Genomic DNA, 27,798 nt, shown 5'->3' on the forward strand with positions numbered 1-27,798 from the left:
GAATGGAGGAGGAACAGTTCCGTTCCAGCATCCAGGAGCTTTTCCAGTCCATCAGATTTGTGCTCAGCTTGGACAGCAGGAGCTCTGAGACTCTCATCTTCACACAGGTTTGCTATTTTCTACTCTTTAACTGGCAAACCAAAAGGCAGCTATTTTCTGCATAGGTAGTATATGTGGGCACATGATGACTAAATGCAGGTTAGTAGAATTTTCTCCCTCTAACAAGCTGATGATACTGGGAAATGACACACCCAATTAATGTTATTAAACAGTAGCTTTGCACCACTTCACAGATACAGGTGAGCTGAACTGTGGACTCTCAACAGGAAAGTGACTTGTCACATGAGAATACAATTTCTGCTCTCCACAAAAGTAAAGTGCATTTTCAAGTCTCTCATTCATGTGTCTTATGGTTGGCCTAAAGAAATTTTAAATTCTTAATTGTAGTGTCTCTAGTCAATACTTAAGGTCATAGCAACATCACAGCAGATGCATTCAAATGATATACTCACAGATAAACTTAATTCCAGCATACTCTAAAGTTACGGTCAGAATCACATGCAGCCTGACGGCAAGCGTACTGTGATACCTGCGCTCATGTTTAATATGTTATTTTGAATATGGCCCACACGACTTCATGAAGACTTCATGTGGGTTAAGATACTACCCAAAGTGAGTAAGGAGGTGGCTAAGTTTTGTTTCATGTTTTAAAGACCTTTGTGCTAATTATATACTTGGGTGTTTAAAAGTTTTAAATAATAATGTGAAATGTGTTCTGTGTGCCTCAGCGAATCTCAAAATGGACCTAAAACTTCCTGGTAATATGAAGGTGATTTGTAATCGCTAATTTACTATTTACAGATGTTTTGAACACCTACTGTAATTTGCCAAAGAAGTAGTTGCTGTGAATGCTGTAAAACAGCAAAACAGAGTGGCTACGCTGGTGAGGGAAGCTGCCAGCAATGTGATCTCTTTCTCAAGCTGCTCTGAAAGTGAGAATAGCTGCTCTAATCTTCTGTTTAATCACCCATTAGTGGGCATAATAAAATGAGCCAGGAACATGAGAAATCGGTGCACACACTTTGCAGGCAAGTGACAGTGAGTGGAAACAGCACCTTATGAATGCAGGCTGTCTAGGGGGCTTTGTTTTTCAGTGTGTTGATCAGAGGTACAGAGGGAGACTAGATTTGAGGATGGGGTTATGTTCCCTTTTTATCTTTTTTTTTTTTTTCCCTCCCTTTCTCTCACTATGGTATTTCTTACTTTGGACTTCTGTAATTTGAAAAGCCTGTCCTTGTTTAATCTTTGAAAAGTTTACTTTTTGTTTCCCCCTTGCCACTATGTTGCCCCTTGATCCCAATTGCCCCATAGGCCTCTCAGCCTGGAGGGCAGGCAAGCGGAGCTGGGACATGTGCCCCACAAAAATGTGGTGGTACTTCAAGGCCGTCATTTAATTCTGTAAGTAATGATCCCCAGAACTGCACAAGTATTTCATCATGGATGTTCCCAATTGATTCCTTTTCCCTACCCCAAAACCTCTTTTCCTGCATATAAACTGGAATTTAATGTTTAAGTGGCTGGTACTCTAATACTAGGAAATTTGGAATATTTCCATAATTAATGGAACAGCTTATGGCATCCACATGCTGAAAAGAGTACTGAGGGCGTACACAAGATTACATACATCAAATGGTTCAGGAGAGCCAAGGAGACTATGTATTAGTTCTGGAAATCTGGGCAACTGTTAAATATCTACAGAAGTGCTGGAGGCCCTAGCAAACATAATTTTCTTCACACTCGTCGTCTTATCCAGGATATTAGAGAGATCTCAATATAGTTCTTTCCAGCAATAAGATTAAAACTGATTATGTCCTTCCTTCCAGGCAATTAGTTTGACATGAGTAATGTTCCAGCATATTTTGGGGTGTTGTACAAAAAAAAGGGCTCTTCAAGGAACTGATGATGTAGCTGTTCCTTGAAACAGCTCCAGAGCTTCCTGAAGAGATCCCATGCATATCCCGAGGTTACTGCTGGAAATCCTAAATCACCACAGAAGTCATTCCACTTTATAGTAATTGTTAGAAGTAAGTTTATGAAAACTCCTGTAAGGATTGTTGGGCTGTTATTGTATTATCCCAAATATAAAGATGATGACTGGATTTGTGGCTGTTATAGCCTTCCAAAAGTACCATGAGCTATTTAAATGATTCATATTTGTTTATTTTGTTAGTACATTGTATGTATGTAGCAACAAATAGGTGACAACACCCAGGAGGCTATGGGGGTTTTTGTGTAATCTGAATTGATTGTAACGAGACAAGATGTTGAGAGAGATAACGAGCACGAAGGAGAAAGAGGTAAATTTATATTCAGAATAATTTAATCAGCTCTACAGTGTTAGTTGTAAAAATAATTTAGACTTTGCTCTAGGACTATTAAATAGATATCACTGTTGTTTGAAGGAAAAGATACTTTGAGGAGAGACTTGGCAAAGAAGGAAGCTGTACATTCTGCAGGATTAGGAGAGGCACATGCCAGGTGTTAGAGCCAGCACGGGAGAGGTACAGAAATGTTTATGCAATGAGAAAGTAAAAAATCTGTGGGGAAAAGGCGAGCTTGCAGAATAGAAGAAATATGGATGATGAGGCTCTGGAAGGGCAAAGCTGAACAGAGATCTGCAACAAAGTTTGGTAAACCTGAACTTGTGCAGGAAGGCAGCGTGGTTTGTGTGGAGGGCTGTGGGAAGGGAGTGGGTGTCATGGGGGGCTGGAGCAGCTGGACCCAAAGCAAACTGTACAGCAGCTCAGGGAAGCAACCAGCGGGGAATTTCAAATAGTTGTAATGAAGGGAGTAGGTATGGGCTGTGGGTAGGTTGTAGAGGAAGAAAGAGAAGAACTCTAAAACATTAGAGGTGTGTGGCAGTTTTCAGACGCCAGGTCTTTGGAACTTGAGGATAGAGCAATGCATGGAATTTTCTACTGTTATGAAGAAATTAATTGAAAAAGTGCGAAATTAGAGATGAAAAATTTTGTTATTGATGTGCTGTTGTTGTTCCTGCACTGTAAGAAACACCTTCAAGGATCACTCCAGCTTGCTGGAAATATCCATTATTGCAAGAATCACGTGCACACTTACTTGCATGATGTGATGCCTCCTTCACGTAAAGTCACAGCCCACCCTACTGCAGAAATACTGCAATTCACATGGCAGTGCTATCGTTCAGGGTCATTCAACATGTTCATTACTTCAAAATATTTTCTGAGGAGTTTTAACTGTCTTATGTAGTTGCTCAGTACTAAAAATTGGTATGGAACTCTAATCAGAAGCAGGTTTTATATTTATTGAAAAAAGTAAATCAATAAAAATGAACCCTTCTCTGTTCTCTGGTACCTTAAGTTTTTCTTCTGTTTCATAAGCTGCATCCTAAAATACAGCCTTTTGAAGCTCTACAGTGTCTGTGGGCTCAACTTATAAGACGACTTAGTGTTGCAACAGAATTTTTTATAATACTACATGTGATTTGTTCACTCTGACCTTTAGTTATTGCAAAACGTTAGCACCAGCCACAGTGCACTATTCAGAAGTGTTTTGCATATCCTTATCTCAGTTTTAGCGTTGTTTCCATTTTGCTGTATTTAGCTGCAGCTACAGACTTCAAAATATTAATTTTCTTCACTTCCATTTTTCAGGCTGCTTTGCTGAACTCCTTCCCCGCGATCTTTGATGAGCTGCTGCAGATGTTCACTGTGCAGGAAGTCGCAGAGTTCGTGCGGGGCACCCTGGGCAGCATGCCCAGCACAGTCCACATCGGGCAGTCGATGGATGTCGTCAAGTTACAGTCTATTGCACGCACTGTTGACAGCCGCCTGTTCTCTTTCTCTGGTAAGACAGTGATATCTCAGGTGAAGTCTTGCCCCTGACTAAGAGCAGGAACACAGTACATTACAATTCATTGCTGAATGCCAAGAATCTTGGTAATTATTTATCTCGGTGGCATCATTGTTACGTATATTCACCATGGGTACTTTGTAAGCTTCCCGATGGTAAAAAAAGTTTATAAATACATCATGGATAAGTTGTACTAACTAAACATTGATAAAAATATGTACAAATCAAATCTAAGTCTCTTTTGGAAGAACTGTGATCTGATTTTCCTTCTTTCAGAGTCCCGGCGCATCCTGCTACCTGTGGTACTTCACCACATTCACCTTCACCTACGACAGCAGAAGGAGCTACTTATCTGCTCTGGGATCCTCAGTAGTATCTTCTCCATTATCAAGAGCAGCTCTTTGGTAATCTGCTGCTTGATTTTATTTTTTTTTTTTCTTAATTGAACTGCTGGTTTAGTAAAATGAAGACTGAGGAATTTTTATAGGTTAATACAGGGTTTTTGAAAACCCTTTTAAAAACGAAATTCTACTAACTTTCTGTCAGCAGGAGAGCATCTGAAATGAGGGTCTGCGCTTGTGTGTGTGATTCAGAGCATTCTGATCACACACTCTTCTCGCTGTTAGGAGGGTAAAAAAGCATACGCATTTACCAGGTTTGACACTGTTTAATTTTCTTCATCTGAGCCCAGAACTTTGATGTCAATAGAGTTCAAAAGCTCTATACAGCTCTAGGACTTGCACTTCTGCAAGAGACAGTAACTAGCACCTTGTGATTCATGTTAAGAGAATACTCTAAAATTATCCAATCAATGAAATCACACTTACTTCTGGAAACTGCTGCTGAGTTTAAACACCCAGCTTTGGTGATCATAACACTGATCTCAAATGGTAACTTCATCATTTAAAGTAATGCTCACAGAGGGTGGTGAATTTTCCCTACCTGACTCTGAAGGAGGAAGCTTGTGGTGCTAAATATAATTCATACCAATGAGTATTTCCAGTTACAAGTTGCGATTTTGTGTGAAAGGAATGAGATGAAAGGTATCGTGGTAATAAGCCAAAATAATGCTGCCATCAAAAGCAGTTCCTGAACATAATTTGATCCCATTGTGTTCTAGAGTGTATGCAGGCCTTTGATTATAGATTTACCTTTATGGCTGTGACTCTGAATGTGTCCATCAGAGGTTGAGGAGGTAACACACATGCTGGCATCACAACAGTATCTGGTACCGACGATGAATTTGATTGTACTTCTCTGAACCTGCATTCTGGAGCAAAACAAGTATTTGTGGCATGGCTGACTCAGCAAAATTGTCTTTGCCAATTCCGTTCTCTCCAGTTTCTAACTGTCTGTTTGCTCACCACTCTGTAGGAGGGAGATGTCGTGGAGGAGGTTGAGATGATGGTGGAGAGCCTCCTAGATGTGCTTTTACAAACTCTGCTTACAATCATGAGTAAATCGCAGTCTCAGGAGGCGGTAAGAGGGCAGCGTTGCCCGCAGTGCACAGCAGAAATCACTGTTAGTAACTAACAATCAGTTTCTATTTCCTGCTTCTTTAACCTTTGGTTCAGTCCCTCACCACCAGCGGCACCTCATTATCATCTCTGCTGCATGAACGCCCAGGGCTTTGTCTTTTTCCCTTAATAAGCCACAAATCCATTCCTTCCTCCGTGCAGTAGAGAGGTCTGCAGGAAGCTTTTGTGGATTTCGAGGTTATTTTCTTGTTTGTCTTTGCAGTTGTGATTGAGAGTTATTGTTTAGAACTGGGGGCACATGCTGGCTGGGCAGCTGCCTAGGGCTTCACCCCTAAATAGGTATCACCCAGGGCTCTGAGAGTGTCAGGCTCTGAGAATAGACTGAGAATACTATAATGCTCAGTAGACACGTCCCTTTACTTAACACCCTGTAGAGCTTCTGCCCAGGTCCGCTGATTATTTCATGCAAATGAAGCACAACATAATTTTGAAAAAGAAATTAACATATCCTAAGTCAAGTGAGCTGTTGAGCTTGGTGGGAGAAGAGAGAAAAGCCACCACTTTGTCCAGACTGCCAGCATAAGCCTAGGGGAAGAAATTTTTTCTTTGACATGCAATGGAAGAGGAGAAAAATAATGGAGTTTTGCTGTTTAGCTTTCTTCTTTTCTGGATTTGTTGCCCTATTCTATTCTAGCCTATTTTAGTCTATTTTTGCTTGTCAAGAGTCTCGAATGCAGCTTTTACACAATGGACAATGTTAAGCTGTTGTTCAGAATATCCCTTTTTTTAGACTTGCTTTTTTATCAAATAGCTGAAACCTCAAGAAGCTGTTGGGGGCAGATACACACTAAGGTACACTTCACACAAGAGGAAAGATCGGACCTTTCCATGTTTGCTCAGATAAAGTAACTGACCAGTGGTGGAATCCTAATAAAGAACAAGGCATGTAGTAGTTTTCAGACATGTACTTTGATACAAAACAGGAAAGGCACTAGCTTGCAGATGTCCTATAGCATCTCGATTTCCTTTTACTTGTACCGTTTGACTTACTGTTATTTATTACATGCCACCTCACACCTAAGAGCACACCTTTTTTCCTAATGAAGTTCAGCCCTGTAAAGTTTATTGGAACAACTTATGTCAAAGCATCTGGGAAGATGCTTCAGCCAATTAGAAAAAAAAAAAAAAAAGGTAGTGGACAGCCTCAGGCATAAAATCCCTTGTGTTTGTTCCCAAATTTATATTTCACAGCACAGTGATATATGGAATCTTATTAGATACTACTTAGAAAGTAGCTTGTATATTTTCCAAATTAGTTGCTTGCTGTCACAGAAAAATATAGTGTTGCGCAAGGGACTGGCAGTCAGAAGACATACTCTGCATTCTTGGCACTGCCTCGCTCGTTATCTTGGACAGATTGCTTAACTTCTCTGTGCTTCGCTTTCAGATATGTAAAATGGGGGAGCTCATCTTTGGAAACCACTTTGGGATACTGTGGTAACTGGTTAGGGTGCATCTGCTTTGCAGGCCAGAAACGTAATTGTAGCTCATGTAGGACTTACCCAAACTATATTCAGAATATCTTACTGCTATCCTCTTAGTACTGTAGCTCTGACAGAACATAACTTGGTGAACGCTAATAAGCCAAATATTTACAAGATTCCAGACACGTTTTGTGGCTCATACTGATCCCGTGCTGTCAGCACTCTGCTGTTTGGAGTGTCTGAGCCAATGAGTTTAAATAATTCCTGGTATGTCTGCATGAGCTGCAGTCACAACTTTGATAGACACAGTATATTAAGTAACTGAAAAAGGTGATTGTCAAAAACTGCATGCGTGGAGGGAGATTCATTAATATCTGTATTAATTGAAATTATTTTTATTTAGACAACAACATTGGTAAAAAGACCTTTATAACTGCATCTGTGGAAGAACCTCCAAGAGGTGTATTCCTGTGTATTAACAGTAATTTAAGAAGAGTTAACATGCAGTATTTTTAATCTCTGTGCATGTCAGCTTTCCTCTCATAGGCATTGGGGCCATTTCAGACCCCTCCCTTTATACCTTACCCCAGGTTGAGTTTTATATTTATGAAAATTCAGATTGCCTGAATGAAATAATCTCTCATTTGGTCAACAGGGAGAATATGTCTCCTGCCTTTTATCTCTGCTTCGGCAGATGTCAGACACCCATTTCCAGCACTTACTGGACAACTTCCAAAGCAAGGATGAACTCAAGGTACAACAGAACATCATGTTTGTAGAATGAGAGAGCAGAGGGGAGTCTCTCCGGCATTACTTGCTCTGCTATTCGTTCCCATTCACTCGCGCTCTATTCATGGACCTTCCTTTCACCTTCATAATAATAGGTGTTGCGTTACAAAACATTTAAGACCACAGGGCACTGAATTATCTTCATAACAGCAAATAAAGTGGCAAGATAGATGTTATTAGACAGAAAATTATATTGTACCATAGAGAACACAGTAAAGAGGAACAGGTTTTTTGATTCCCGTGAATATAAAGTCAGTTGTTCTATAGTATTTTACTGGATGTTCAATATGCGCTGGAGCTTACTTATGAAGAGTGTTGATTTTAAGCCAAAACATAATTTCGAGCCTTTTTGGGGATACAGATGTCTCTAGCTGATAAAATCTTTTCTTTTTTTTTGGGAAAGCAGAAACCTTGCTACTCCACTTGATGCATGCTTCCCAAATTAGTGAACGTGAACTTAAATTAAGGCTATTCATGAACAGAAGTGGTTGGCGAGGGGTACAGACCTCTCTGGTGGCTCTTTTGCCACTGAGATTTTGAAATTGCACATATCAAAATAGCAGAAACTGACATTTTATCTCAGCTTCCACAGGAGAGAGGAACATCTCTGACAGCAGTCTGTTTAAAAGGCAGAATAATTTCATAAATATGAGATTTTATATTAAATGCTTTTGATTAGCCTGCCACTCAATAAACCATGAACAATATGGAGAATGTAATGTGGCAGGAACTTCTGTTGCCTTAACAAATGAAGTGGAGAAGCAGTGAGAAATCCTCTCTGAAGAGGCTTTCAGCTTCTAAATATTTCATGTGCATACAGAGAGGTTGAATAAATCAAGGAGATAAATTCAGGATGATAGAATTCTTACCTCGAGGTTGCAGGGTTCAGTGCATCTCACATTAATAGTTATCTGAGATTACTACCTTTCGCGTAACTTGAATTGCTCATGGGAAAATTATTTGGTAAATTAATCCATATTAAATTTTAACATTTTTAAAAGCTACCTAAACTATAGTTGTTATGTCAGACCAGTGAAAAGGTTTGTCATTGAATGGAAATTTGTCTTTAGACCCATGAGAACAGACACTCTTAGATCTCCAACAATCTAAGGGTATGTTCAGGAGTATCATAGAGCCTGAAGATTTTTATACCCATTTTTTTCTGACTATCATAATAAGTAATAAAATATATTACTTTTTTTTTCCTTCCAAATTTTGCTGTAATAATATTTCCAATACTTCTTCTTGGATAGAAAGGCATTATGTTTACTTACCACTGTTACATCAAGGCAAAAATGAAGCCAAATCTCCAGGAGCTTCTGACGCTTTACTCTTAGCTCAGTTACACCAAGATATTAATATTTCCCCATCCCCCCCCAAATAAATGCACAATGGTAGGACAGTTTTGAAGAAACCTTGCACAGCCACTTTCTGCGCTCTCTTCATTTTGTGTCGAAGAAAAACAAAACAATAAAATCATAGTTTGCACGGCCAACGGTTTGGCATGCGTTACCCTCACTGTTGTTCTTTACAGATGTAGAGGTGCAGGTAATCTAAAAACAAATGCCTTCAAGTCTGGGGAAATTTTTGAAAGCAAATATTGAGCTGATTCTCTTTAAGAGATCTGTTCTGCTGCACATTGCCTGGAATGTGGTTCTCTGTTATTATTTTTAAAAGTGTATGGAGGAGGTTTATGGGGTTTGGGGGGGGCGGGGTTTGATGAATTTGTGACATAAGTGCAAAGGAATTTGGACAGATACATTAATTAATTGAATGCATAAATAAATTATTATGATTCCAGTATATTTGAAAGTAGCTGCGAATTGACACCGGAACTCTAGATTATAATATGAGAAGTCATATACAATTACATACATAAGGAAGTTTTTATCTCACTGTAGAAGTTAATATTTAAAAGACAGCTGCAACTTGTTTAGTACATATTAGATGCATGAAAAATTAATAGCACCATATCCCAATGCATATAATTTCCACGTTTTCAGGGGAATGGCCTAGTGACACAAAGCTCAGCTGGAGCACACTTGGCTTATCTGTCTGTCTTATACTCAATAAAATAGATTAAACTGCAGCTGCTCATGATATTTAACTTTTTTTCCCTATGTGACAGGAGTTCCTCCTCAAGATTTTCTGTGTATTTCGGAACCTGATGAAAATGGGTGTCTTTCCTCGAGACTGGATGGTGATGAGGTTGCTTACCAGCAAGTAAGTGGAGCAGCAGGTATAAACTGCTGACATTCTATATCAGAATTGTTTTCCCCTCAACTGGGTAGTTAAAGCTTGTGATACAGTGTGTTTCATCAGACTGAGGTGTGGTGGTCAACAGGAATTCTGGAGTGCTCATCCTCATTCTGCAGTTATTTTAACACTCTGGACCAAACTGAGACTTCTGTATTTGTTCTGTTTCTTAAACTATACCAGTCTGCACAGGTGTCAAAGAGTTAGAAGTTAAACCCCAAAGCTGAAGTAGCTGTGCAGAGGATAAGAGTGTTACAGCAGCTGAGATAACACATGGCAAGGAACAGCCACCACACCAAGTGCTAGTAACAGGCAGGCCTCTTACCCCCTTTCTCAGTAAGTCACTACAGTAAATGTCTGACATTCACTCCTTTACCTACCTAGAAGGACTCAGTTATTTTAGAAAAGAAGGAGCAGACCCTAGCGGAGCTGTGTGCTCTGTGAGTTCACCGTGCTCATGACAAGTGAAAGAAGTGGATTTCAGTATTTCAAGCATGAACATTAAATGAAAATCCATAAGACAACAAAAATCCACATGGAAAGAGTAGCTACCTCAGATGCTGTAGGTTACAATTTTGCCATAAACCTTTAGACTGATAGGTATGTGTTACTACAAGTGTTGCTTTCATGTGAAGCTGAAATGTGCTGTTTCTTTTGATACTATCTACATGCTGTTTCTTAATTCCTGAATTTATCACATGCCTTGATTGCCTTTCACTAAAGTGTACTTAGCCATCTACAAAAAAAATACCAGAGAATCCAGAACTGGCAAAATACAAATATGTTGAGTTGAAGTGTGAGCCAGATAAAGGACGATTGCATAGCCAAGACTGAAAAGAGCTCAAAGGTTTTGAGTTGTTCTTCTCTGGAAAAAGTATTTCTGCTTTAAATAGGAGAAACGTGGGTGTGTTCTTGCATTTCATTGGAGATAACATGGTCCAGCCATGCAAAATAGACGGGATTTTAAATGCTACTGTGTAAATTCCAAAATTTACAATAATGATGAAAATTCTTGTATCTTGTATCCCTTAGAACAAACGTTTATTTAAACATAGAAAGACTTCTGTGCAAATCTAGTAGTGATTACATGAAGAATGCCTGTCTCTGTACCTGAAGTAACATCAGCACCACAAACCACTGTAATATGTTATATTCCAGATTCAAATGTTCTTTTTTTCTTCTTTTTTTCTCTTTTTGTTTTGGTTTTGACTGCAGTATCATAGTTACAACAGTTCAGTACCTGTCTTCTGCACTGCATAAGAATTTCACGGAAACGGACTTTGATTTTAAAGTAAGAACTGATACTGAGAAAATGTTACAACATCTTCTTAAACTAGCAGTAACAAAGGAACAAGAGCTGTTCTCCACAGAAGCTGGTTATATTTGCAGTGTTTGTTTGAGTATCTATGAGGAAGATAGAATCACAGAATTGTAGAAACATTTGGTAGTTGGAAGAGACCCTCGAGATCGTCGAGTCCAGCTGTTAGCCCAACCCTGGCACTAAACCATGTCCCTAAGAAACTCATCTGTGTGTCTTTTAAACCCCTCCAGGGATGGTGACTCTGAGATGTGTCCTCCCTGCCTCCATCTAGAGGCCATAGAGCTCCAGATGATCTAACTCATAAAAGACAGGAATTTGAATCTGCCGTGGAATTGAGGGGAAGCAGAACAGAGACACTGTGAGATCAAATCAAGAAAATTAAGCCCCTCATAAAGTAAACAAGTATCTTCCTTTTGAAGCTGCTGTTGGACAGATTCACGTCTAATAAAAGATAAATTTGAGCAATGATTCTCCTGAAGTTGGGGCACTCAAAATCTTCCTCTCCCAGAGGCTCTTTTTCTGGCCACTGACTCAAACAAAGCAGAATGCAGTATCTTAGAGAGTGTTTTCCCTGTATCTGATGTAGTTGAAAATGGGCAACAGGTTCAGTGTTACTAAGGAAAAGCTGCTAGATATGTGCACACAGCATGATGTCAAATGCCTCATTTATTTGGGAAAACACACTGAATTAAAGGGCTGTTATTTGTGATATAATGTAATCTCTGGGTTTGTTTTTTTTTTTGAGGGATAAAATCTGTTTAACCTAGAGAAAAAGAACACTTTAAAATTTGCTGGACTCACCAAGTTTTATTCATTTTTGAACTCTGGTGCTAAGAGGAAAACCTAATGGCATTACCCTCTTGAGGTGTTTAGTTTTAGTTCCTACCACCTTTTAAATAATCTGTTGGTACCTGTAAGAGTTTGGAATCTCAATAGTTGAGATACATATTGATTAAGTTAAATCTTGATTACAAAAAGGAACAGTCTGATTCTACGTATAAAGGAACATATTTCTTCCTACACTTGTTTAAAACTTACTCCTTGGAGTAGAATGTTATAAAACTTGCTTCCTGTGTCATAGGTGTGGAACTCTTACTTCAGCCTGGCGGTTTTGTTTATAAACCAACCAAGTCTCCAACTAGAAAATGCCACACCAGCTAAGAGGAAGAAGATTCTAGATAAGTAAGAACATGTTTTGTTGGGTTCCCAGCTTTTTCTGCCACCTCAAAAATGAGAATTCCTTTTCTACCACAAGTCCTTGTGATTTATTATGGAAGTCATGATGTTGAAATGCTTGGGAAATAAGTAGATCTCCTAATACAATGATCAGTGATTAGTTGAGTTTTTTTAATATTCTTATGTTAACTTAAATGTGAGTTTGATTATTAATTTTTTTTTTAACATCACCCCCTTGCCTGTTTTTGTTCATTAGGCAGTTGTCTCTCTCCTCTCTTTCAGATATGGTGATATGAGAGTGATGATGGCGTACGAGCTCTTCAGCATGTGGCAGAACCTGGGTACGTCTCTTCCTTCTCTGTCCTGACAACCAAAACCAAAGTTAACCCTGGAGTTCTGCTGGATTTTTTTTTGTTGTTACTTTTTGTAGCATCATGGAATATTTATTTTCTCTTAAGAGTTGTAAAGCCAGGAGGCACTTCTTTTCTCCCACTGGAAACCCTTTTCTGCACTCTCAGCATACTTTTGTATTTGAAATAATACATTCCTATGAATTTGAACACTTTCTTCTCAAATGTGACAGTGGCAGGTTTGGGTTGTTTTGACACATCAGTGACAGTTTTTATGTATTTGCAAATATAAAATCAGCTTTTTCTAATCCCTTCAGCTGTGCTGAAGTCAGTTCATATGGTGATATACTGTTATTCTGACTTCTATCTGATCCATGGCTGTAAAGCAGAAATTTAAATTTTCAAAGCTCTAATCAACTTTATCGATTTATAGATGATTGAAAAGCCAAAGCTGTCATGATTCAAAGTTAGAACTATGTGTGTTTGATAATAAAGCCCAGAAGTGGCAAATAGCAAAGCTGCTTTTTTGGTGTCTTGTTCAGGTATGTTGTACACAAAAAAAATTCTGCAGCACTTCTTTAAAAATCAAAAAAAAAGTGCAAACCAAAAGAACAGATAAACCAAACCGAAACCCACAAAAGCCCTGTGCACAATAATGCAATGATTGTGATAAAACTTCAGCTTCTGTAATTTATTTGACCTTTTCCTGTGTTTTGTGATTAAGAAATTAAGCATGTTACAAGATACAGAAAATATATCTCGCCACAGGTCTCAAAAGGTAGAGAATTTTCATCTAGGACTTGTGCTTTTATAGAAGTGTGCTGCAGCAGTCCGGTTTAGGTTGTGCAGGATTCGATTAATAAAAGAACCAAATAACATCTGTACTGCATCAGAGCAAGTCCAGCTAGGCCAGGATACTGTCTCCATCAGTATGGACATGTTTGGGAACAGAGAAGAATGTACTATTCTAGAGGAAAATAAAACATGTTGGCTGATAGAGATCACAAATGATAAAAGGTTCTGAGAACAGCTAAATTATTGAGATGGCAAAGGAATGATACAAATCAAATTGAATAACTTGACAATGGGGCTGCAAGCAATATATTAAAAAAGCCAAATATGAACATTTTATATGGAGGAATATGTGTAGGAGTGCTATTCAAGAAAACAAAGACTACAAACGTATCTTGCTGATTATCAGCTGAATGGGAGCTACCTGTAAAATGCCATGAGTAAAAAGGATACCATAATCTTTGAGAAAATATGCAAGAATCTTGAGTAAGAAAAGAAGGATGATATTACTGTTACAGTTTTTTCATAAGTGCACTTGATTCTAGAATAGTTTGCCTTATCATAAAATACTGAGTAAGCCTGACCTGTCTTGCACAACTAAGATGATACAGCCAGACTTGATCACAGTTTCTAAGCATCTGTGTGGAGAATAGGTGGCTCTCCAATAGATCAGAGATCAAATAACCAGAAAATGATGCTAGACAAATCCAAATAAGAAGTGAGAAGCCCATTTTAGATACGTAGATACAGATATTTATCACTGAGTGTTGTTCCAAATATGGCTACTTCGATTTATCCTCTGCGACTGCACAGTGAGCACGGCACAGAAGAGGTTAGCAAAGCGCCTTGCGTCTCTGTTGCCGAGAAGTGACGCGATGTGGTCCTAAGCCAAGGTCAGTTATGAATTGTGAGTTTCAGAGCAGGAGGATGAAGATCTCTGTAGTTCTTTGAAATCTCAATATGTTATATTAAATACCACTGTTCTCACCAGCCCTTTCAAAATGTTTTTCTTCCTAAATTAGAAGTATCTTTGGACTCTTTTACCTCCAGTTACTATGTTTTAGTTTGGTTATTTTTGACAGTTTGAATTCTTTTGCAAGTAAAATACACTGACAATTTTTGCTGAAGGCTTTCACAGTGAAATTAAAAACTCTCCCAGAGACTTGGCAAGGAATGATGTGAAGCAAATACTGTTTTTCCAGTCCTTTCAGGAAATTAATGTGTTTGCTTTTCTAATGCTCATGCCTGCTACTTTGTATACGTCATTATTGCAGGGGTTGCCCATTTTCTCAGTGACAGATAATGAAGGCTTTTATTTAATTACAGTTGCTTTGTGTTGTACAGGTGAGCATAAGATTCACTTTATTCCGGGAATGATTGGCCCCTTTCTTGGTGTTACACTTGTTCCACAACCAGAAGTCCGGAATATCATGATCCCAATCTTCCATGACATGATGGACTGGGAGCAGAGAAAGAACGGCAACTTCAAACAGGTGAAGTCGCTTCCCAAGCATTTGCAATAATCTTTTTCTAGTTCCATCTGTCTGCAACACCCACCTGGGAGCAAGGAGTTTGTATCTGTTGATCCATTTCTGATTGTGAAGAAGATGATATCATGCAAATATATAAAAACAGGAAATGTAAAGCGTAATTCACAGAACTATTACAGGATTCCAGAAATTATTTAAACGGTGTACCTTACATCACGCTACATTTCCCATGAACATAGGGAAGAGGAGCGATGTTCTTATCACATTGGAGATGAGGAAGAGAAAATAATTTTGTAAGTTCTGGGCTCTCACTGCTCCCACGGGCTTCACTTAGGTGATTAGCCAACCATTAAATGGGTCAGATTGAGAACCAGAAATGGAGATGTAAGATTTAGCCAGTATCTGTGAAAACAATGATCATTGCTTCTCTGTGTTCAATTTCCAGCTAGATAGTCATATGATTATAGCATGCTTTGAAACAGACTTTGTGACTGTATATTTTTTAAGAAATCATAGCAGCTGTCCTGGAATGGTGATGCCCAACGACAGTTCTGTAGTTTCCACCTGCCGTGAGCTCTGACTGCAGAACAGATGGAGGAGTCTTCATCGGTTTGTTGCCCAGTCATGGTCAGAGAATTGCTTAAATTTTCCACTGCAAAATAGACCTCTGAAGTACAAATATTAATGAAGGAAGGATTAGTTTGGATTGGATCCTCAGATGACAGTGCTTCATTGTCATTGTGTTTGGGGCAATACTGGTGGCAAGTATCTGCAAATAAGTGCTCTGAATTAGTAAAACCTTTTATTTAAATTATCATAATTCATGTGATGATTTAACAGTCACAAAGTCATTAAAATACCAGATCTAATCTGTCATTCCAGGAGAATAACAGACCTTTTCCGTGACCTGACTTATTAAAGGCTGCGTGGAAAAGTACCACCAGGAGCTTATGTTTTCCTTCCTCCTCAACTCCCTTATTATCCCTACTATTATTACTATTATTATCATTACAGTAGCATTTGATCGTGGTCCTCCTTTTGCTGTTTTAGAATAAAAATAGAAAAGTCCCTGCTCTGGCATTTACACTTATAAGTACCTACGGTCATCTTAAAGTTTCTGGATCAGTTTATAATTTCTGTATCAAGATGGACTCTTCATAATCTTCATTTAACTTTTATACTCACTGATGTATTCTAAACTGGAGCACCAAAAATATTTCTTAAATTACCTGTGGAGCAAACTTCCACATTGTTTTACTAAGCATGTGTCGTAGCTTTCCAAGATTAAAGACAGAATAGTCATCTGTGTTAGTGAGAATAAAATAATTAGTTAAATAGCACAAGATGTGTTTAACCATATTAATATTAGCTCCTGGAACGAGGAGGTTACTTGCCATTCAGTATAATGTGAGACAGTGGGACAGATGCATTACTGATTTCTGTCAAGTCATTGTAGATCACAAGCAAAGAGAAAGTACTTTTGTTGGTGTTGTTTTGTGGGTTTTTTGTCGGTTTGTTTTGTTTTTGTTTGGGGTGGTGGTTTTGTTGTTGTTTTTTGTTGTGGTGGTAGTGGGTTTTTTTAATTTTGAAATTCCCTTTACTTTTTGAATACTAAATGGGTTGTCAGAAAACAATTATCCTGGATATTCATTTTCACACCCTTTTTTTATGTTGTTCAGTAGCTCTTCTTTTAACAAGGTTATTTTTTCAGCAGCACAGGTTAACAATGCAGTGTGATTCGTGAACTAAATCAGGTCTCCCTGTAATGATTTCAGAAGCAAGATCACCAATGCTATTTGTGTGCCACTGGGTGATTTGCTTTTCCTTCTCATCTTTGTTTCCTTTGCAATTTGCCAGCTGAAGAACACAAAGAAACTCAAGCTGTGCTTGTCTTTACATAAAAACAAGCCATATTTCTACAGTTTCACCCTTTATGAACCTCTGTCTTAATTAGTCTGAAAGTATGCTGTCTACAAGATTTCTAAGGCTACATGAATTTTATTTGTTTAATGTTAAATACATTGATTTCTGCACTTGAATCAATTTTATGGGAATATCTTATATCAAACTTGATAATAGGACATATTAGACTGAGGGAGAAATGGAGGCATATTCAAAAACTTTGTAAGGGAAGAGAAGCGTAATGTCAGGGCCCTTAATCTAAGTGTGAAAAGAGAATGTATCATATAATCCTAGAGAGGCTTGATAAAAATGGGTTTAATGAACAAATAATCTTCTAATGTAATGATGACTGGAAATCAATTACCTACCAGCAGAACCATCACAGCAGACCCACGGTGATCACACCAGGAATTAGTTTCTCTGCATAGATATTCTGTTATGGTACAGGATATAGTCTGTCTGATACACTGGTGACTGAGAGTGCGTCCGAGTGATTTATTTGATAAGAGAATAAACTTCAGAAATTCCCGTGAAAAAGAAGCAGCGTTACCTCCCCTTGGATGTTCGTTTAGACCCTGATAAGCAAAAGGATAATTTATTTTTAGTGCTCCTGTTTCACTGAAAAATGAGAAGAGTGTGTTCATTTAACTGAGGCACAGAGAAATAAATCATTTGCACGTAGAAGTGGGCAGCCCCAGGGCATGAGAAATAAAATATTCTTCTGTTCCTCCCAGTGTTTGGAGCTCTTGTCTTCTACATGAACAGCTAATTTGTAACCAATTGCTTCTTCACCCAGGTGGAAGCTGAGCTGATCGATAAGCTGGACAGCCTGGTATCTGAAGGAAAAGGTGATGAGAACTACAGGGAACTCTTCAGCCTGCTGTAAGCTCTGCAGTTTCTGCTCACGCCGGGTTGCGCGGGGCCGTGGCAGGAGGCCGGGCAGGGAGCTCTGCAGCTCAGCTCCAGTGCTCATCTCCACAGAAAGCACTACAGGGATTTCTGGCAGGTTTTCATGACACGGCTCAGTGAAATAGAAATATGTTGCTCTAATTCTGAAAGTATAAAACCCTAAATTCTTCTTTGTCTTCTTTTGGTGAAATCTAATACAGGGCTGCACGGGTAAGTAGTTTTCATCCTCCTATCAAAAATTTATTTGCTAGAGGAGCCAGTGCCTTTCTTTTTACATTGGAGTAAGTGAAATCGTGGCCTTAGGATTGCTCAGAGAAACAGTGTGCTGTCTAGCAAGTTAGGCCTTGTTAGAGCAGAAGAGATTTTCCTCAGCATTTTCCTTTGCTTTTTCCAATTTTTGATGGTCATGTTTTCATTGGCAGAACAGTTGCAAGTTGCTTCCTCCGAAGTCCATCATGACACTGTATTTCCAGTCCCTTTCACACCAAAAATCTGTCATACTCATAAGGAGAAATGTAAAGATTTACCACTTAGTTATCTTTGATTACTGATCTGTCTCCAAAGTTCATTTCCAGTGATCCTAGTTTTTTTCAAAAGAACTTATTTTGAACTCTGAGAGTCCAGAGCAGTTAACCCTAATTCTTTTAATATTCCAGGGAGCGACAGAGATCATTAGCAGAATTTTACCTGTATATTCCAGACAATTTTATGTGGCCCTCAGAAGCATGCTTGCAGTTCATGGCATAAACCTCTGTTTCACTAGAACCAATACTTGTATTTCTGAATTTCACATTCATTCATTTTCAAGAGAGATAAGCCTGCCCATCCTGTGTGCTTATCCTTAGGAAGCATGTAAATGTATTCAGTTTTGATTTGTGCACATTCAGCCTTGGGAAGTCTGGCATTCTATGTGTACAGATAACATAAGTTTATTTCAGGGATAAAGGAAAGACAATATAGACAACGTGTATTTTTTTTAAATTCACCTGACAAGAGGAATGTTGTGCATTTCCTTTGCTCCAGTTGAAGACATTTGTTACCTGAAACATTAAGAATTTGGGGCTGTAGCTTGTTACTGATTTTTAGATGATTCTGACTGCACGTATTACCAAGAAACACAGCCTCGAAGTCCAGCAACCTTTTAGTTTATATTTGCTACTGACTTTTATGAGAACAATGTGAACTTTGAGGAAACAATTCCACAAAGTTAATAAATGCTCTGTGAACTAAACAGCCGACCCTGAATTCTACTGTCAAAACTATACTGTTGAAATGTGAATTGGCTCCCTCAGCTGGAATTCATTGCAGTAGAGAAGTTTGCCTCTTGTGAGGACATGCATGACACCCAACAGAATTTCCTTCCTCTTGCCAGTTTAGAAGTGGCAAGTTCTTTGACCAGAGATCCAGTCTCAGGAAACTACTGTGTAAATTTGCTTTCTTTTTTCCACTTTTTAAATGTGCTTTTCAGTGTTCTTACTCTAGCCTTCTCTTATTCTACACAATTGTGACAGTGAGATGCTCCCTGCGTTGACTAGTTTGCTGAGACAGAAAAAAATTACCTTCATTTATTTACAGCTTAAATAAATTGTGATTCAAGGCTGGTTGGTTGCTGATGAGAGATGAAAACTTACATAAGTATTTGTATTAGGTTTAGACTCCCAACTTCTGACTGCTGTCAGCAGTATTTAAGCTACAGGTAATAATGTGGGAATCAACTGTTGCCATGAGCATTGCTCTTTTTCATATATTTTAAATGGCAATGTGAAGCTATTTTTCCTTCTCCTGTCAATTCTGTAATTTCCTTGTCTTTGCTTCATGCTGCCTGGAGTAGGACCCAGCTCTTTGGGCCTTATCCCAGGTAAGAGAATAATTGTATGAATTTGTTTTATGAAGGAGAAACCAAGTCCGCAGCTGTCTGCATGCACTCACCATTTCCCTGGAAGTCTCATCTGCTGTCTTTTGATCTCCAAACAGTTTGCTGGAGAAGATTGAGCAGGAAACATGGCGAGAGACTGGAATCTCTTTTGTTACATCAGTTACTCGTCTCATGGAGCGTCTGCTTGACTACAGGTATCTGGCGACAACTGTAATACATTCCAAGTATAAGAAGCTTGTAAAGAAGTAGTACCAAATTTCTACAGGGAATATTTTATTGTTTATCAAGCAAATCTAACTCATTGCTGCTGCATTCTGAGCAAAAATCCAAAGTTCTCATCTCTAGAGCCCTAATAGACACTCTTTTATGCTCATTCCTGATATTAGCAAAGATAAAGACATATTTTAATTTGCAGTTTTGTACTAAGGTTTATTCAAGTTGCTAAATGATTAATTCCTTCTATCATTGAAAGGATCTCAGCTAAATCAGCAAAATAGATGCTAAATGCGAGAATGATCTCAAGTGCCTTGCTGAACCAAGATGTGCTGAATGCCTCATCCAGACATGCAGGGTTGGAAAACTTCATCTGAGGAGAGTCTGACCTGTCAGCTGGTGACTCATGCCCAATTTATAGAGGGGTCTTGCACACATCCTTTGTTTAGTTTTAGACTGAAGTTTGCAGGACTATTGTGAAGCTGAGCTTTCATTCAGTTACAAAAAAAAAATTATTTTCTGATATATATATGGATATACACACATGCTCCCTGAGTTGTTTTTATGGAATGATGGACAATTTGAAACTATCTAGAACTGCCCCGAATATTTCTATCTTTAGCCTACTGACAAGAGTTCCAATATTTTTTTCTTCGGCTGCTGCTCGTTATAGGTGAAACCTGTGACTGGGCTGGCTGTTCTGCAGTCCCAGATCCTTTTCTGTGCTTTTTAGTTTACTTGCCAGCTTGATCCAATCTCCTGTTTGTTTCCTGACAACAGCTGCTGTACAACTACTATGCAAGACCAGATATATGAGACACATTTAAATTGAATTAAATTTGCTGCCAATGCAACTTTGATACACAGATATACATTTTCATGCTTAATTGAGGAACAGATACCAGTTTTTAATTGATTTTTAATACACAGCAGATGAACGGTGTTGGAATTTGGAAATACCTAGGCATCTCTTGCAGTCCAGCTGCCAGTTAGCTGACACAGTAGTTCTCAAGACTTTTTGCTGTGTCACTGCTTTAAAAATTTTGTCTCTTTTTCACAAATGAATGTGACTTTCTGAAGTCAAGATTAGTAAATTCTGAAGCCTTCAACTTTTTGTACTGCTTGAATAAAAAAGCATTTCTAAAATATTCCAGAAGCTGAAGATTTTGTGATTTAACTTTCCTATGAAGGAGGTGGTAATCTGGTCTAAATGACTCAGGTTCTACCTTTCAGCATGCCAACACTACACTATGAAAGCTAATCCTTTCAATAGGAAACCACTAAACATTTACATCTGGATAAATAAAAGTTTTTCATTTTTATAGTTAATCTTTCATTCAGATTATTTTTGGCCACTATTATCTGATTTTTTTCAGATTTTTGTAAGAAATGAAATAGGAGTAGTTTCAAGTGCTTGGTCTCAATGCAGAGATGTAAGAGGACACTCAGTTCTCATATCATTTAAGCCATAGTATGGAATTTTTTCTTAGAGGAACTTTGTAAAATAAAGTCTATGATGAACTGTTGTTTGTGATCCAAGGAAACTCTGGAGGATAAGATAACTTCAAATTTATTTTAAAAGAACTTATTTTGCAGATGTATGTTTCAACATTGCTCTGCTTTCTTAGGGACTGTATGAAAGGAGATGAAACAGAAAACAAGAAAATTGGCTGCACTGTTAACCTTATGGTAAAGATGTTTCCTTTATTTCTTTGTGATCCTGTGCAAAGTTGTTGTAACTGGTGTGGGAAAAGCTGGGATAGGAATCTGTGTCAGGGAAGTGTAGCTTCAGAGTGCAAGCACTGGGATGACAGAACAGAACGACAGGGGCTGTGAGGATCCCCTGGAGGTCTCTGGTCCAACTCTGCTTAAAGCAGGGCCAGACAGGTCAGGTTTTCTTTGACACTAATAATGTATTCTCTTTTCAATACCTTTATACATACACAGATGCTGCTGATTGTCTTGAATGATGGAAGAGTCTCAATAAGAATAACAACTGCTTTTTTCTTTCACAGAATTTCTATAAATCCGAAATCAACAAGGAAGAGATGTACATCCGCTATATCCACAAGCTGTGTGACATGCACCTACAGGCTGAGAACTACACAGGTTAGTAACACACCATATGGGGTCTGTTTGAAATCCTGGTGGAAGTTTTGACTCTGTCAATGTTGTACTCCAACATCTGATTCATTCCTTTGGAAAAAATTGTATGAATAAGCTATAGCAGTTGGGAGGATACGAAGCTGAGGTCCGGCCCATTCCCTCAAGCAAAATAATGTACGTATATGCACCCACTACCATACGACTGTTCTGTTAGACCCTGAATTTTACATTACAGTGTTCTACAAGGAAGGTTGATCAAAAAATCACAACAGTGGAATCAGAATTAGAGGAAGATTAAAATCACAAAACCACCCTTATATTATAATTTGCTGTATCTCCTTGCATTGTAGTATTTAGGGAGCATTTAGAAAGTGTATAAACTCTACTTTTGTGTTGTCCAAGCTCTGTTTATAGCTGCAGGCCCCAAATCTACTCACATATCTGAATATCTGACTGTGCATTTGAATCAAGTAGCTAGTAAAAAGCAACTTGACAGATTTGTACCTAAAAATCAGGTTCATAGGAAAGAGCTTTGTGCTGCTGTTTAAAGTAATTGAATAATCGAATGATCATCTAAGACTTCAGAATGTTTTCTCAATTTGTATATCAGAAATTCCAGACTGATTAAGAAGCAGATTTAGTGACCTGTTGGCTGTATTTAATTGTTGTCATTGATTCAGTGTTCAATAATTGCATTTCCAACAGAGGCTGCATTTACTCTGCTTTTGTACTGTGAGTTGCTTCAGTGGGAGGACAGACCTCTGAGAGAGTTCCTGCATTATCCGTCTCAGTCAGAGTGGCAACGTAAGGAAGGTCTGTGCCGTAAGATTATCCATTACTTCAACAAAGGGAAGGTATGCCAACTTCTTCTCTCTTCCAGCAGCTTCCTTCCCTTTTCCTGACTTACTTAGGGCTTTAAGCCTATCATCTCAGTTCAGTAGTCTGGAAGTAAATATATATCAAAAGGTTTTATAGCCTGACAAATGGCTTCTTGGCTCTCTGGATGAAAAAACAGATGAGAAAATGGATATGGGTATTTTGTGATGCATAACTAGTTTAGTTAGGACAACAGGAAAAACACCGTAAGATTTTTATACCTTTAAACCAAATTTTTGATCACCTGATATGGCAGAGCACTCTATGAATGACAGTTCCTTAGCTTTTGGGGGACGGGACTGCGTTTTGTAGTTGTCTGTGCAAACTGCTGTGTTATGACTCACTTAAAGGACTTGTTTTGTTTCTAACCTGCAGAAGTAAATGGCAGGCAACACACCATAGGAGTCCCTTCATTAAAAGAGATTTAAGTCTTTTCAGTGTCACTGTTATTTGAAAGTGGCTTTCAATTAAAGTGCAATTCCATCTATTGCACAAGAAGAAAACCAATACATTTCAATTTCACATATGTTTTTTTCTACAATATATATACATATATATTTAAGTTACAGCAGATGTAGGTGTTATAGTCCCTTGTGTCATGACGTTTTGGGAACATTTCAAAGGTGAACCTTAAAAGTGGTATCATCTCTCAGAATATTTTCAATTTTTTCCCTTCTCTAGAAAAATTCCTACAGCTGATATTATTGGAAGATTACATCTGTATGTGAGCCTCAGGGTTGTTTTTGCCTGTGATGGCAATGACAGTGGCATTAAATACAAATGTGGTTTGGTTCATATGGGGTTGACATTCCGCATAATTATTTTCTGACCCCGATATAGAAAGTTGCATATGGCAGAGACACATTCTCTACAGAATCTGCAAAAGGAAGTAGAATTTCCTGTATGTAGGAAGAAATGGCCTATTTACGAGGATGTGATTAATTATAATGGTTTTTTTCATCAGAATTGTTCTTTTGTAATAATACTGCGTATGGTTTTCTTGTTAGTTTCAGAATAAATTACTGACGTGTGCAAATACTGCAGTACTGTCCTGCCTGACTAGACAAAGATAATATAAAGACTATGTAAAACAAGTGAGTCTGTATTTTTGACAAAAACAAGCAATCCATAATAAGCACTGAAGGGGAGTAAAAACTTGATGGATGTAATTTTGCAATAAAACTCCTAACAGATTATACCATATTAGCCTCTCGAGGTTTCTCCCCCACTGGATGTTTTCAGAGTTACTTGACTTTGTGTATTAATCCTCCTTTATTATAAATGGTAGCTGAATGACTAAATAATCCACTTAAGCAATGTGTATGTCACTCAAACCATGGAAGTGAAAGATGCTGAGAACCCAGATCCTCCTGCTGCTTTTCAGCACTCTTGCTGTTGCTGTGTAACAGGGAATGGAAGGAACTTGCTTCCCTCAACTGGTGTCTGGTAGTTTCTTTCTGTTCTACGCTAACATGGTCATTCCTTGGGTCCTGAAGAATGGCATTTGTTGTTATGTGTCCTTCAGTTGAATTTCTAGAATTTCTAGTTGCATTTCATGCTGCTCCTGGAATCTTCCACTAAGTAAGGGGGTCAAAGCAGCACAAAGAGACTGTAAAAAATTCTGCACTTGTTAATGGGAAAATTTTCTTTGGACAGGGATGGGGAAAACTTTGGCCACAAGACTGTCTTGTGAGTTTGACGTAAAGGGCATGGCAGTGAAGGGCAAGGAGCGCTGCAGCAGAATGCAGAACTGAGGAACTCCCATTGTCACTGTTCTCGGCAGCAGCCCTGTGCTGGGACAGGGCGAGGTGTTCCACAGCTCTGCTCAGGTGCTCCTTCCTACTCATTTCTGCTGTGCTTGGAATTGGTTTATGGCTCAGTCAGCAGTGTGTGCAAGAGCATAACTTGAAATGAATTTTTTTTTTCTAATTCACAGTTACGTTTTTGTCCGTTAAAACTCAAGGTTTCCTTGTTGAAGGAGACTGTGAATGGAGCGGTTTGAACCCAATTGATCGTGCTTCTGGACAGCAGTAGCTTGCAGACTACACAACTCTCTTCAGTTCACTGCTAGATTTTATTAACTAAAAATTCCAACCAGCTCCCATCCTAGCATCACCATGTGAATTCATTCTCCTTAGTGCCAGCCTAGTGTTTTGAGAGACCCAAAGCCGTATTTCCAAAGCAGTTCATTTTTTAGATCATGTGCCCAAAATCTAAACTAATTTCTCTTGTGCGCTCTCACTGGGATCCTATTTCCAAAAGAAATCTGCACATTGGGATGTGAGTAAATAAAGGTTGCCATTTATGAATAGTGATTGTCTCTGTCTGCGCCTCCTTGTGCACAGTGAGCAGCGCTCAACTGAGAGTTGCTGGTGTCACAGGAGAACGCTGCAATAAATACCATATGAATGTGCTTGTCAAGTGAAGGACATAATACAGAACATGCAAACAGATCAGACATCAGCCAAACAGCAGTAATAAGGGAAATTAACAACAGAGACATTAGGAAATTATTGAAGAGGGGGAAGAATGATGCTTTAGAGGGAAGTGACACTTGTGTAGCACATTGAATTACATACTAGATTTCTACACTGTGAAGATGGTCCTCATTAACATCACAGATTTTAACACAGAGCATCCTAGTGACTCAGATATCAATTCTTTCTCTTTTCCTTTAAAATAACTGCAAACTCTCGTCCAACAGGTTACCTGTATATTGTGTTTCTTCACTTCTGTATCTCATCTTGTATCTGCAGAATATTCAGCACAGTGGAATTTCTCTGTGTGGAAATCTCACTGAAAGAGAGAGAGAATGCCTGAGTTAGGATGGCAAGAACAGTATCAGGGTACAGGTAGAAGAGCTGGTATGAAGAGAAATAAGATGTGGTTACATATTGTTAATCCAATTAACATCAGAAAAGGAGCACGAACAGGTTGCACCTTTAGGATCACTAAAGGGAAGACAGGCAGCTTTCTGCTTCCATCCAGGACAGACCTTAGAGAATTACGTAGGCTTTAGCCACAGTGTTCCATTTGCAAGTGAGACTCTGCTCGCACTCTGTGACAAAAGTAATTTATTCCTGGCCAGTTGTTTTACAAGAGACTATTCCATTCTTTCAAGTCAATATATATTATCAGCTAAGGACTGAATATCTATGTATTGATACTGTAGCATATGTTGAAACATAAAAAAAAAAAAAAAGCAATGGCATTTGTATTTGCAAATATGAACACTTATTGAGCCCAATTCAGTGTATCAGTTTGTATGTCCTGGACTTTGACAACCCCCAGCAGAAATCCTGTTGATTTGAGATCACAAAAAACTGAGTAATACTCTGAGTAGACAAGTAACTGATCTTTCAGTTCATTTCCTATTGTATATATCTACAGACTTCTCATCACCCCAAACTACTAATTCTATCCAATATCCAAACTGATTCTGAAAGACTCTGGTTTAACAAGTTCTTATGTAAGTTTTTGTAATTAATTGATGCTAAAGAGATGTAGGATTATTATTTTTGCCTTTTTAGTTCTTACAGCTGACCCTTCTTTTAATTAAACAGTCCTTAAACTTACTGGTTTTGCTGTTCAGGAAAAAAAAACAACTTGGGTATTAAGGATGAGAGAACAGACACTACAAAGGTGTGCATAAATGGAAGTATTGGAAGTACCTAATGCACTAAGTCAAACAGTATAGAGATTCACTTTTTTACGTGAAGGTACCTGTAACCAGAAGAACTATTTCCATGTTAAGTGCTAATATTTTGCATAATTGCCATTAATTACTGTTACAAATAATTTACAATATTGCTATTAATATTTTAAGAGCTTAAGGTGATAGTCTAACTGACCAATTATTTTTATTTTCACTATAACAGAGTCCCAGTTAAAACAACTGGCAAGTTAGCCCAGTAACGCATAAAATACAATAAAGATTCAATTGAGACCTTGGTGTTTTAGAGCATTTACATAAGTATGGTAAGAGTGTCACCTCCCCAAAAGGCTTCTAATCTATGCAGTTAAAAGATGATGGGAGAGGAGATTTCAGTTCAAGGGTGTAAAATGAGTCCTCAAAGAAGCCAAGTGAGGTAATGGCGCCTTTCTCTCAGTGTGGACATGCCCAGACTCAGGCCCTTTCTTTCCCACTTCTGAGGGCAGTGAGCATGGTGTGCTAGAAAAGATTTGCTGCATGCAGACTCTTAAGTTAAATAAATGAGTTTTGGTTTCAGTTCTGAATATGGACATTCACTCAGTGCAGTAATGCAAGTCAGTTCTGAGGATGTTCTGTCTCTGTATTTGAGTGTTTCCCACTGTTTGACACAGTTTCTTGCTTTCTGTAGGAAGTAGCAGCTCTGGGAAGGGGAAGCACTTTGCTGGGCAGCTGAGCACTAACTCTTTACTCCAGGGAGTTTTAGTGCAGAAAGTAAAGGAGATATTGGGGGTGCACTGGAGGGGTAGTTAACAAGAAAAATTGTGAGTTGTATTATATTTCTCCAAATAAGACCCCAGTCTCATGAGTGAACTGTCAGTAACAAGCAGTGTGTGTGTAACTTCAGTGGAACGTTATGCCTCCGTTACCGTCTTGAAGAAGGAATTAATCTGATATTTAATGGGAACAGTTTCATCACTTTGCATTTTCACATCTAATCCCTGGCATTTCATACCAAATGAACTCCCACAATCGAGTATCCATATTCCCCCCTCAGCTGAGTTGGCGATAACATTCCGGTTGCTGTGAGTGTGATTTGCTTTGGTTTCGCAGAGCTGGGAGTTTGGCATCCCGCTGTGCAGGGAACTGGCCATCCAGTACGAAAGTCTCTATGACTATCAGAGCCTCAGCTGGATTCGGGTGAGTAGCAGCAGTTCCTCTCCTTGCAGACTCTCATGTCATT

General features: G+C 38.6%; 1 protein-coding gene across 1 annotated transcript in view; it reads left to right on the forward strand.

Annotated features, from left to right (window-relative positions):
• The window catches only part of DOCK3 (dedicator of cytokinesis 3), a gene marked incomplete at both ends in the record, with an annotated part of 194,875 nt that overhangs the window by 141,219 nt on the left and 25,858 nt on the right, over positions 1-27,798 (forward strand). The window contains 19 exon segments of the mRNA XM_082060424.1: positions 9-107; positions 789-794; positions 800-829; positions 3,690-3,882; positions 4,165-4,292; positions 5,263-5,409; positions 7,506-7,604; positions 9,768-9,862; positions 11,111-11,186; positions 12,298-12,398; positions 12,675-12,733; positions 14,879-15,027; positions 17,723-17,808; positions 19,667-19,693; positions 19,810-19,905; positions 21,553-21,613; positions 21,940-22,033; positions 22,736-22,884; positions 27,669-27,755. Coding sequence (XP_081916550.1) covers positions 9-107; positions 789-794; positions 800-829; positions 3,690-3,882; positions 4,165-4,292; positions 5,263-5,409; positions 7,506-7,604; positions 9,768-9,862; positions 11,111-11,186; positions 12,298-12,398; positions 12,675-12,733; positions 14,879-15,027; positions 17,723-17,808; positions 19,667-19,693; positions 19,810-19,905; positions 21,553-21,613; positions 21,940-22,033; positions 22,736-22,884; positions 27,669-27,755 — 1,782 coding nt within the window.

This window comes from Streptopelia decaocto (genome assembly GCF_964273445.1).
Source record: "Streptopelia decaocto genome assembly, chromosome: 8".
Taxonomy (NCBI): domain Eukaryota; kingdom Metazoa; phylum Chordata; class Aves; order Columbiformes; family Columbidae; genus Streptopelia; species Streptopelia decaocto.